This window comes from Taudactylus pleione, unplaced genomic scaffold (assembly GCF_031769625.1).
Source record: "Taudactylus pleione unplaced genomic scaffold, aTauple2 ptg000032l, whole genome shotgun sequence".
In the NCBI taxonomy this organism is placed as follows: domain Eukaryota; kingdom Metazoa; phylum Chordata; class Amphibia; order Anura; family Myobatrachidae; genus Taudactylus; species Taudactylus pleione.
In genome coordinates, this window is record NW_028284434.1 from 33244867 (window position 1) to 33257569 (window position 12703).

Sequence of the window (12703 nt, forward strand, 5' to 3'; positions counted from 1 at the left end):
CAGTGCGAGGATTGTCACACTCACACATAGCACACACAGAAATTTGTGAACACAGGCCCTGATTCAGAGCCAGACGCTCTGAAAGAGCGCTCGCTCTGAATCAGGGCGTCTTTTTTTTTTTTTTTTTTTATAGAGTGGCCACCTGGCCGTTCACATTGCTGTGGGTTGCCACCCACAGCTAATGCGAGCGGCCAAGATGATGGTCAAGACCATCGCGACTATCGGGTTTGCGACGAGACCCTTGTGGTAGGGTCTCGTGGCCGCAAGCCCCAGAGAGCTTTCGGCTCAAACAGAGCCGAAAGCTCTCCCACTGACATCACTAGTGATGTCAGTGGGGCCGCCCCCAAACGGTAGGTGTTCTCATGGGAACGCCTCCGTCTGGGCAGCCACCCCCCCGGCCCGCCCACCAAAGGGGGATTGGTCGTCGCTATCCGTGTCTCACGCATGTGCACGACGGAGCCGGCTCTGTCGTGCGAATGCGCTCTGGGCCACCATCGACCCTTTGTGAACGCTCAGCGCTTGTGACCGGGTCTGAATCAGGCCCACAGTTTGTTCTTCAGCCTTATTGTTCTTTTTGTGCAGTGATTTGCCTGTTTTAAAGGTGACACCTCTAGAATTAGAGCAAGAAGGTGTTGCATGTGAGGTTGCAGAAGATGACTGATTGTGTTTGGTTTCAGTATCCGCAATAGGCATTCTAGGGCATGAAACAGTAGTAGCTGGACCACCACTCGCAAAGAAAGGCGATGGTCTGAGCCAGTGTGGTGTATTCATTGGTTGCGAGACCTATATCATTATTTCAGGCAGAGATTTTAATCATTTCACATTTTATTAATTTCATGTAAAATACAAATATAAAACATTTTAATCCAACATGTAAAATGTACTGAACGTTGTCATACTGACCTCTTACAAACATAAGTGTTATAGACATTCTCTACAGCTTACAGCAAGATACTCAGATACCTAGAAATAATCGGAGTAATGACATTTCATTAAGAGGGTCGGATGAAACGCGTGCCGTGTACTAGATTTTATAGCCCATGATGTAGGAACTGTGAGCAGATAAAAGTCACATTACAAGTGCGATTATATATGTATTCTTTTTTTTAAACAAAAAAAAAGGGTTTATTGTGCCACATAGCTGAAATGGACACTACATTAAAGGCTCAAGGTTCATGAAAGCTAATTGGTATGAAATAATACCTTACATTTTCATTAATAACACTAAGGAAACTATACAGAACACTTGTTTTTGTATCAGCAGTCAGCAAACAAAATACAAACGCAGAATCTATTCCAGGGATATTCTGGTGCAGGTCACCATCCATGTTAAACAATTACAGCTGCTTATATTCTGTGTAAGTAGACATATTTGTGTTCTGTACCAATATTCCCCAGAACAAACATTCAAATTGCATCAGAATCTACAAACCACTATGTGCAAACGTTGAAATAAAATATATATGTAAACAAAAAAAAACTTTTTTTTTTTAATTTTGAGATGTGAAAATTTACATATTTACTCAGGTACAAGTCAAACCCAACTGGGCCTATATCACAGGGATGTATGCACTAATATATTCTTTACCTAACTTATAAAAATATAAATTCTGCTTCAAATGCCTGAAGTGAGTGATAACCATCCGTGCATCTAATGTATATTCATGCTGGTGATTAGTAACATGTTTCCCATTACAACATATTCAATTTCTATACACCCTAAAGCTGGGTACATACCCGACCGAACCACCGTCACGCCGACCGATTTGGTAAGGTACACTCACTTATGCTGGGCATACACGGCCAGATAAAATGTCTGTCAGACCGACAGAAATTTTATCTGGCCGGCTGCCAGCCGCAGATGTCGCCGGCATACACTGTGAGATTTCTCTCACAGTGTATAGCCCGACATCCGCGCTCCACCCCCGGGGGAGGAGACATTTCCCTGTTCCTTCCGTAGGAAGGAACACAGGAAATGTCTGTCTGTCGGCCGCACTGGGCATACACTGCCCGATGCGGCCGACAGTTTACTGGGTAAATATCGCATCGGACGGGCATGCTGGACAATCCGGCATGCCCGACCGAGCAATATTTAACCCTCGGTCGCCCGCACACACGCTATAATTATCGGGGCGATCCGCCGATATCAGGCGGATTGCCCCGAAAATTGTAGCGTGTATGGCCAGCATAACCAATTGGCTGCACAATATGTCTGGCCTGACATCAAAACTGGACAGGCATTTAAATTTGCCCACCCAGTTGTGATGTTGGTGTCGGCGGTCCCTGCAGCCAGTGTACGTTCGGTCAGCGGGGCGCACGCACACACAGGCAGATGCACCGATATATCTGCATGATATATATACATCGGCTGTGCTGCAGGGCCGACCTGATATGTCTGTGAATGAAGTCGTTCAAAGACAGATGCACTTAGTGATATGTTGTTTGGCGGCTGTACGATCAACATATCGCATAGTGTGTACCAAGCTTAAAACACGCCGTTCACTTCCACGTGGCAAGTATTTTTTGAAGACTATTTTTAATAAGTGTCTGTGTTGCATGTAGTGTTAAAAAATAAACAAAAATATGGGTTGCAGTATTAATGGCAATGCCGCATACACACTAGATGATAATTTGGACGATATGAACGATATCGTTATAGTGTTCAATATCATCCAGTGTGTATGCAAGACATCGTTAACGATGCGCGCTCCCGCGGATCGTTAATGTGTTTCATCGTCCGTATTTGCAGGGCAACCTGATGATAGTGTCAGTGTGTATGCTCAATGTCGTTAACAAAATACTTAACGAGCATAAGTTAAGTGTGTGTGGCTTAAGTGTTTATCATGCTTACAGTGTATGGCTATTAGCCATGAAATTAATGATTTAGTGCTTTAGGAAGCTAAAGTCTATATCCTAAAATATCTGTGTGCACTTCCTGAATATTTGCATTAGAGTTATCTGGAATGTAAAGATTAAACGTTTTAAAGATATGTCTACTTTAATACAGGCACCTGTTTCCCATTCAACCTCTGTGCCCCCCTTCTAACAGAGGTTAGATGTTTTTTATTCCCCCTTTTGGCACCTGCAGTTACTTAGTAATTGCTGACCGTTGCCCCTGTGTTGCAGCTGTGGGTTTAATGAAGGACTTTGAGCCATCGGTATCAGGGCCTGATTCACTACGGATCGCTATCCTGCTTATACGCACGCAGCGCAGTTGATAATATCAGTGGTGATATGTAAATGTGTTCATTCGCATTGCGATCGCAGCCTGACATAAGGACGCCCACTTCCCCTTACATCTGTACACTTTCACAACATAGCAATATAATCGGTAACATCGAACCCATACGTACTGTTAAGGCAGGTCAGACCTCACTCAGGATTTGCTTACTTCAGCGCACACTATGAGACTACAGACTGCGTAGGGCATCTCAGTGTCTAATTTATGCACGCCCATGCAAAGCCGTCCCAACGCACTGGCACGCCTGCGTGTCCCCGATCACCCCCCGTCCCGTCACCAACCACAAACGGCACTTCCTGTCAACCACTCTGCCATCCGTCTGCATGGCCTCTGCGATCGCAGTCCCGATCGATGTGGCTAGTTCGCGCACTGCGATGCATGCGCAGTACGCAACAATTGACCGATTGCGTGCGTATAAGCAATTGCGTTCCTTGCTGAGTCAGGCCCTCAGTCAAAAGCTCCGTCAGGGGCGGCGTGTGCTGAATGTGGCACCTGAGTAGATAGCTGCTGCCAACCAATCAGGTATCATTACAAAAGAACAATGAAGGGTTTGGTATACTTTGTCAATATTAAACATGTCGGCATGTTCATAAAGTTGCCACTGATGAAATGTCGACATGCTGAGACTGCCGACACTGATTTTAATGTCAGTGTATCCCTAATAGGAACCCTAAGCCTAATTTGAACCATGTTGATATCATGAATGTCGACCTTCCGGTATCGACATTATGTATGTTGACTCTGTCACTGTCGGCATGGTGACTGCATCCCAACGCTTACAGAGAACATTGACCTACATCCTAGGTTCTGAAAATGGAACATGCAAGGGTACTTCATTTTGTTAAATATAACTGAAAATAACACACTTAATAGTAAATAATAATAACAAATATGTACAAAACTTATCAGAACATTTAAATCCATAAGCAGGTGGCTATGAGTACATTTACACACATTAGGGGGTACGACGTATAAACCAACACGCTGTAAAGGCGACTTAGAAAACATTTTCCATCACACCGAAGCTTAAAGTGACTACACGCAGGTTGGTCCTGTTGGTTATAGCTTCATCATTCAATATGGCCACAGATGTGAGTGTCCACATTAACCTAGATCTAGCAGTTTTATTTTCGAAGGTGGATCACAGCTAGCTGTATTACAGCCTGTTTGTGTGGTCAGTGGGTGGCTGCACACTAGACATTTATCCTATAGATTTAGATAATGATCTGGCATTGTGTTTGAGTTTGAGCCCCCACACACTGCAATATTGAAGCAAGCTATGTCCATATAATCAAGATTATTTACAAATTATGTCACACTCTTCATTATTATTTTATGGATATTGACACCTAACTTACATTTCCCTAGATCATGCGGGGGAAATATGATGTAGCAGAGGGTGGTTATCTACCTGGGGGGGGGTCTCACTCTGTTGGGTATATAAATAATGGCCTGCTCCACTCTCTACTCAGGAGCACTGCTGGTTCCGCCTGTGGACACAACCATTGCTAGTTTGAGGGAAGTTATGCAAGTGAGGCTTCTCCCAAATATCTTAAAATCTTGTTTAAAATATGTTATGCTGTTGGAAGTTGAAATTAATAGTCATTTACTATAACATCCAGCAGGTGGCACTATGCCCTTTATGATATGCAGCATCTTTGTATTTTCTAAATGGACTCAATGCATTCCAGAATTTCCTTTGAATAGAGTTAAGAAAAAAAATGTCAGTCGGTGGAACAGAAACAAATTCCTTGATACGCCGATCATTACAATATTCATTTAACACTTAATAGTCAAAACTTTAGTTCTCATAAACGGACCAAAAACTTAACAATAGATAACAAATAAAAGTTATATCAAAGTTATTTAAGATTAATCTCTTCCCTTCCAAAGGGGCTTTAGACACAATACAGCAAGAATGTGCTGCCTCCCCTGGCAGACAAGGGGTTACGTATATATACAAATATTTTTTTTTCACTGTAAAAATAGTAATTTAGTCATCTTCCATATACTTTTCCAGTTCCCTAAGTTTCTTCACAAAATCCTGTGCCTCTTTGTCCATGCGTCCGTCCAGCATCTTCAGTATTGACTTCACTAAATCAGAGAAACACAAAGTCAGTTTAATAGAGGATGCAACGGTTCCAGTTCTTGTTTCTGGCTGTTTTGTAGTAATTAGATATTCATAAGACATGTACGCTAAAAATTCCCCGCCACCTTCATTCGCCTGGAGACTGACTGATTAGCATGCCCAGTATACTAAATAATGACTGACCCCCAGCAGTGGAGGCAGGTGTGTGGCTATGGAGAGACAGAGAGCTGACTAGCAGAATGATTAGCATATTAGTCAGACTAATTAGCATGCTGGTCTCTCTCCTATCTAGATCCTTTCCCAAACAAAAAGAGGGAGGAGAAACATCTTTACCTATTATATTCTTATGAGTATATTGTTAATTAAACATAAAACATGCACATAATGTCAAGTTCTCTTAAAATATGGTGGCACCTCATGAGGGCAAATGTCTTATGGTGCAAACACACAGTCAGATCTGTCAGATGAACGATTTTACCAACGACTTGAACGATTCAATGATTAAAATAGTTAAAATTAATGAAATCGCAAAATTGGACTGCAAACACATAAGATGTCAGATATCGTTATCTGACATGCGGAACGCGCATCGTTCACCGTTGCAGGCCCGCGTGTCAGATTTTCTTTCAGATATGAACGATTGAACAATTTTTAAAATAGTTATCGTTCATATCTGACAACAAATCTGACCGTGTGTATGCATCATAATCTCTGTGATCCTGTTACATGACAACCAAGCAAGTGTTTCTTATCTCTATGATCCTGTCACATGCCAACCAAGCAAATGTTTCCTATCTCTATGATCCTGTTACATGCCAGCCAAGCAAGTGTTTCTTATCTCTATGATCCTGTCACATGCCAACCAAGCAAATGTTTCCTATCTCTATGATCCTGTTACATGCCAGCCAAGCAAGTGTTTCTTATCTCTATGATCCTGTCACATGCCAACCAAGCAAATGTTTCTTATCTCTATGATCCTGTCACATGCCAACCAAGCAAGTGTTTCTTATCTCTATGATCCTGTCACATGCCAACCAAGCAAATGTTTCCTATCTCTATGATCCTGTTACATGCCAACCAAGCAAGTGTTTCTTATCTCTATGATCCTGTTACATGCCAACCAAGCGTTTCTTATCTCTATGATCCTGTTACAAGCCAACCAAGCGTTTCTTATCTCTATGATCCTGTTACATGCCAATTAAGCAAGTATTTCTTATCTCTATGATCCTGTTACATGCCAACCAAGCGTTTCTTATCTCTATGATCCTGTTACATGCCAACCAAGCGTTTCTTATCTCTATGATCCTGTTACATGCCAACCAAGCAAATGTTTCTTATCTCTATGATCCTGTTACATGCCAACCAAGCGTTTCTTATCTCTATGATCCTGTTGCATGCCAATTAAGCAAGTATTTCTTATCTCTATGATCCTGTTACATGCCAACCAAGCAAATGTTTCTTATCTCTATGATCCTGTTACATGCCAACCAAGCGTTTCTTATCTCTATGATCCTGTTACATGCCAACCAAGCGTTTCTTATCTCTATGATCCTGTTACATGCCAACCAAGCGTTTCTTATCTCTATGATCCTGTTACATGCCAATTAAGCAAGTATTTCTTATCTCTATGATCCTGTTACATGCCAACCAAGCGTTTCTTATCTCTATGATCCTGTTACATGCCAACCAAGCGTTTCTTATCTCTATGATCCTGTTACATGCCAACTAAGCAAGTATTTCTTATGGTTAGTGCATATCTACAGCTACAGTACTTGATTTTATTCAACCAGTTTTCATGATTTCCATGATGTCCTCACATCTTATCATGCAGTATAAACCTGTGTTTCCCAAACTCCAAACTTGGCCCTCCAGATACCCTGACAGTCCAGGTTTTAACCACTTAACTGGCTAATATTTTTGCCACAAATGTCGCAAAAAATTGTAGGTTTTATTTATTATCATATTATGTAAATAATAGCTCTTTAAACCTGATTCAACATAATTTTTTTTTAACAAAAATGGGAAATCAAGTTTAAGTAGCTATTATTTACATAATATGATAATGAAAAAAAAACTACAATTTTGGGGACATTTTTTGATAAAAAATAGTTTTATAGTTTAAACAAACTAAATACTTTACTGGGTTAGTGGTGAGGCGAATGGGTGGGACAGAGCAAGGGGAGGGTGAGATGGAGCGAGGGGCAGGATATAGCTGCAAGGACGGAGGGAGAGGTGGCAAAACGGGAAGGGGGGTGGCGGACAGGACAGAATGAAGGGTGGAATGGGGACAGAGACAGACAGTTATATTATACGAGTATATGTATATATATATAATATATAATAAAATGTATACATTCTATGGGTGTGAGATTATAATATATATATAATCTCATACAAACATTCATGTCACATATATACATATTTACAGGGGAGTGGGGCTGCTGGGTGCCCGATCGCTGTAACACTGAGGGCAGAGTGGAGCTGCGGCTGTCGGGAGATGCTGGGCTGTGGCTGTGCTTGACAGTGATGATTCGGAAACTCAGGGGGCGGAGCCACGGCCAGCACCAGGTGGGGAGTAGTTTGTTTCATCGGGATGCTGGGGGCAGAGATATCCAGCTAGACGTGGCTACGTGGCTGCAGGGCTGGGTGGGGGACTCGGTGTGCCGTGGAGCTGCCCGATCACTTTGGCCAAAGTGATCGGGACACTGGGGGAAGAGGTAGCTGTCGCTGCAGTGCAGGGCTGAGTGAAGGACGGGGGTGCCGCGGGGTTACATGACCACTGTGGTCAGCAGTGATCGGAAAAAGTTGGAGGTGGAGCCGCGGGTGCATAGTGACTGGGAGGTCCCTCTGATATGGGCGTCTGCTGGCAGTTTAACGGGTGTCTCTGACTGGTCGCATCAGATGCGACCATGTCAGGGAAAGCCCAGCCTGGTGTGGTCGCATCTGATGCAACCAAGCCAGGCAAGTGGTTAAAGATATCCATGCTTAAACACAGGTGACAATTACTACCATAGTCAGTTTGATTTAATCATCTGGGTTATAGCATGGAAATACTTAAAACCTGGCCTGTTACAGTGGCTTGAGGACTGAGGCCCTGATTCAGAGCTGGACGCTCTGTCAGAGCGCTCGCTCTGAATCAGGGCCGTCCCTCCTACCTTTTGGAGCGGCCATGATGATGGTCGCGATGGTCAAGACCATCGGGCTTGCGACGAGACCCTGCGGTAGGGTCTTGCTGCCGCAAGCCCAGGAGTGCTTTTGGCTCTATCAGAGCCAAAAGCACTCCCACTGACATCACTAGTGATGTCAGTGGGGCCGAGCCCAGACGGTAGGCGTTCCCATGGGAATGCCTCTGTCTGGGCAGCCACGTCCCCGGCACGCCGACCAAAGGGGGCGTGCTGTCAATCACCATCGACAGCACGCCCTCTTTGGTGCGAGACCCTTAACGACGGCTTGGCCGTCGTTATTCGGGTCTTGCGCATGCACACGACAGAGCCGCCTCCGTCGTGCGCATGCACACTTGGGCACCATCGACCCGCTTGCAAGCGCTCAGCGCTCGCGAGCGGGTCTGAATCAGGCCCTGAGTTTGGGAAAACCTGGACAGTGTGTTGCTTTCCATCTTCCAGCTCCGCATGCTGTATATTTCATCAATGAACTTGCTTTTTTTCCAACTGACAGATTTTTGGTTAATAAATGAAAAATGCACCAAAATAACTTTTTTTCTTCTTGAAATTTTTCATGCATTTTTGATGTTTTCTATTTCATATGTTTAATTTACTTCTATAGTTAGGGGCATATTCAATTGGGTGCAAGAATATCAAAATACCTGCACCTGCGAGGTTTTTCCTGTAGGGGCAGGATTTTTGCTATTCAATAAGGGGCGGGGTTTTTCTTTTGAGAGCCGGGAGGTTTTTTCCTCGCATCTCCAGAGCAAGTGTGATTTTTCCTAAAATCGTTAATTTTAGGTAAAATAATTGGGACTCACTCTGGTACCCCAGCGGCACCCCCCTTAGGTCTAATTAAGCAATTTGAAGTTTCCAATTAGCTTAATTAGTCCTTACTTACTCACCTTCTGCAGCGCTGTCTTCTGCATCCAGCATCAGGAGCCGACTCTTCTGCAGCAGGGTGAGTATGTCAGTGTGTGTGGTGTTTGTAAGTGTGTATGAGTGAGTGTGCGTGTATATGTGTGACCCCCGGTGTATGTGTGTCCCCCCCAGTGTTAGTGTGGCCCCCTCTCTATCTCCCAGAAGCCCTTGCCCCTCCCACCAGCCCCTGGAGCCTAGCAGCCCCCGGGACTCCCAGAAGCCCCCTCTCCAGTGAGAAGATAGAGGGGAGGCCACTGGGATCCATGGAGACCACCGGGCAGGTAAGTGAAGAATACTTTTTTTTTTTACGCGCCACTATTTTTTAAATTGGATACTGCGGGTATCTGGAGCGTGCATACCTGCAGTATTCCAAAATTGGGCGCAAGGTTTTTTCCTGACTAAACCTTGTGCCCAATTGAATCTGCCCCTTAATGTCTCATTAGTCCCTTTTATTTTTAACACTTTAAAAAATGCATTTTTCCCATATGATTTCCCTATACATTCTTATATAGTCCCATTGGTTTCTTTTTACCTCTAAATCCTTTCTTACCATAATATCCATACCTGCTGTAAGACACGATATCCAAGTCTATGGGGTTATATTTACTAACTGGCGTCATCGGATTTAAAATGGCAACAATATGAAATGCAAAACCAGGCATGTTTTGCATTTAATATTATTTCCGTTTTGAATCTGGAGGTCAGAACTGCCAAGATTGGTCCATTTAGTAAATATACCGCTATGGGATTTAAGACTTCTGTAAACTGATGACAGTACCATTTCCAAAATTCATGGAACATATTGGCAGCTCTCCAACAAAACAATCTCCACATACAAATCAGATGTGATACCGTGTGTGACCACCATGATGTAAAGCCTCCCTTACCTGTCTGTTACATATAAGATAATACCAAATGCAATAATGTTCCACATTAGTTGGTTAATCCATCATGTTAGATAGTTGTCATAAGTCCTATAAAACATGAGCATGACTGTGGAATTACCACTAGATGCATTGCCTTTTCTGGCTAGCTTTATTCAGTGGTTTACATATTACTTACTGCATTGAGTCACTAAAAGCTGCTTTCAGGATATAGCTGTCATTGTATTAGCCAGATAGCTGTAATGCTGCATACACACGGTCAGATTTTGTTAAAGATTTGACCGATAACGATTGTAAAATTCGTTCATATCTTTGACATGTTGGGCATGCATCGACCAACGATGCACGTTCCTGCATGTCAAATAACGATATCTGACATCGGCTGTGTTTGCAGTAAGATTTGGACGATTTCATTCATTTTAGTGTCAGAAATCGTTCATCGTTGATAAAATCGTTAAAATCGTTGATGAAATCGTTCATCGTTATCGTTCAACGAAATGGATGATCTGACAAATCTGACCGTGTGTATGCACCATAAGGAAGGCATGTTCAAATCAACAAATTAAAAGTCACCTGAAGGTGGTTGGTCCATTTATTTGATTATAGATTTTGTCCAGTTATACAGCAAACATTAACAATGTGTTTTATCTTTTTAGTTTTTCATAAAAAATATGACTTAATTATAACTCTTTGTAATCAGTCAGTAGGTTTATAATGTTCTTTTATAACATTCCCAACTTATTTAATAATATAAATTTACCGTTGGCTTTAGGTCTTGTCAGTTTCAATACTGTAGGCTGGACGTTCTTCACTCCACCGGTGATGTGTGGCCTGTTCAGCCCATAGATGACATTCATGGGAAGGACGGCCTCACCAGCAAAGTCATTGGTGGACAGCCAGTCATGATCCATGACCGTGAAGAGGATGCAGGCAGATTTTCTCCGACACTGCTCTGATGACACGGAGCTGTGAGAGATATTACATAGAGGATATTAGATGTACAGAGCTATTTTTGTGTGTCCAGTAGCACCGCACACCCTGCACCCAGGACAGACCCTGCTGTGTACCATGCAGCAAGTTCTAGCTATGCAATCTGCCGGCGGAACCATCTTTCCGGTGATATCTTCTGATAGACGGTGCCAGTGGAGGTGATAGCAAAGACCCTACCACTGGTTAGTGTTAGTAATTTAGGGGTAATTCAATCCTTTTTATTTCTTTACAAATCCTTAAACTGATTAAAAATGCAGAAAATCGAAAAAAAAAAGAATCACAAATGATGGCGGATATATAGAAGGGTAAGAAAGATCTAATTACTTTCAAAAATTAAGGTTCCATCTTTTGTATGACGTGATCCAAAGTTATTAACGCTGAAAAGAGTATAACCATCCTGTAATACTATTTACAGTCACATCCTGATTTTACATGACCTGATTTGACGCTATTCTGGAATGTATATTTTTCTCATGGTCCCTTCATTTCCTCATGCATTTCGTAGCAGGTACCTTTAACTTTTTTCATTTTACGATACTCTCATCAGCATGAACAGGTGCATTCTCTCCATTTAGGCTCACAAAACCTGCCTCAAAGCAGATGTAGACTAAACCTATTACATCCGTTTGTTATAGTTGCACACAGGTGCTCTCATCACTCATTCACTGCCATTTGGCACACACGGGAAGTAAAAGCCTAGTACCTATAGAACAGATTTCTTTCACACTTTACTTACCTTTGCTTGTACCTGCATGGCCATATCATAAATTACTTAATTATAAAATGTATTAATAAATACATATGATCATTTGTCAGTATTCATTTTAAAAATTATCCTGTTATTCTTACTATATTTTTTGCCTAAGATTATATTAATTTCTTAACTATGCAAATAGGGGCGGATTGGGATGGAAAACCAGCCCGGGAAATTTCTGGAAGCAGCCCTAATTGGGGCGTGGTCTGATGAGGGGGCGGGTACTATTGAGGGGGGCGAGATTCCTCCTCATACAGCCTGATTCTGAGTTGGACGCAACTATTATATATTCTAAAATCAAAGCACAAGACGCGGGCGCCACATTGTGCATCAAAGAGTAAAATAATTTATTGCAATCATAAAACACTGAAAAACGGCATGCGTACCAATATTGCCAGTTGAAAACACAACTAGTATAGTAAATTCATACAGAGGGGATGTAGTTGACATCCTGGGGGTCAGAATGCTGGCGCTCATAATACCGCCACAATCCCGACGGTGTTAGGTTTAGGGAGAGGGATAGTTTTAAGATTAGGCACTAGGGGGAAAGTTAGGGTTAGGCTGCAGGGGGGAGGGTTAAGGTTAGGCTGCGGAGGGAGGCTGGGATTCAGCTGGGTACACACTAGACAATATCTTAAGTGATTTTGCCGATTCCACCTTATC

At 42.7% G+C, this 12703-nt stretch overlaps 1 protein-coding gene across 1 annotated transcript in view; it reads right to left on the reverse strand.

Annotated features, from left to right (window-relative positions):
- Positions 1–870: 870 nt before the first annotated feature.
- The window catches only part of BAIAP3 (BAI1 associated protein 3), a 417423-nt gene continuing 405590 nt past the window's right edge, over positions 871–12703 (reverse strand). Inside the window, exons 33-34 of the mRNA XM_088452009.1 lie at positions 11057–11262; positions 871–5335 (exon numbers count right to left, since the gene is read on the reverse strand). Coding sequence (XP_088308135.1) covers positions 5235–5335; positions 11057–11262 — 307 coding nt within the window. The 3' untranslated portion in view covers positions 871–5234. The remainder of the gene's footprint in view (positions 5336–11056; positions 11263–12703) is intronic.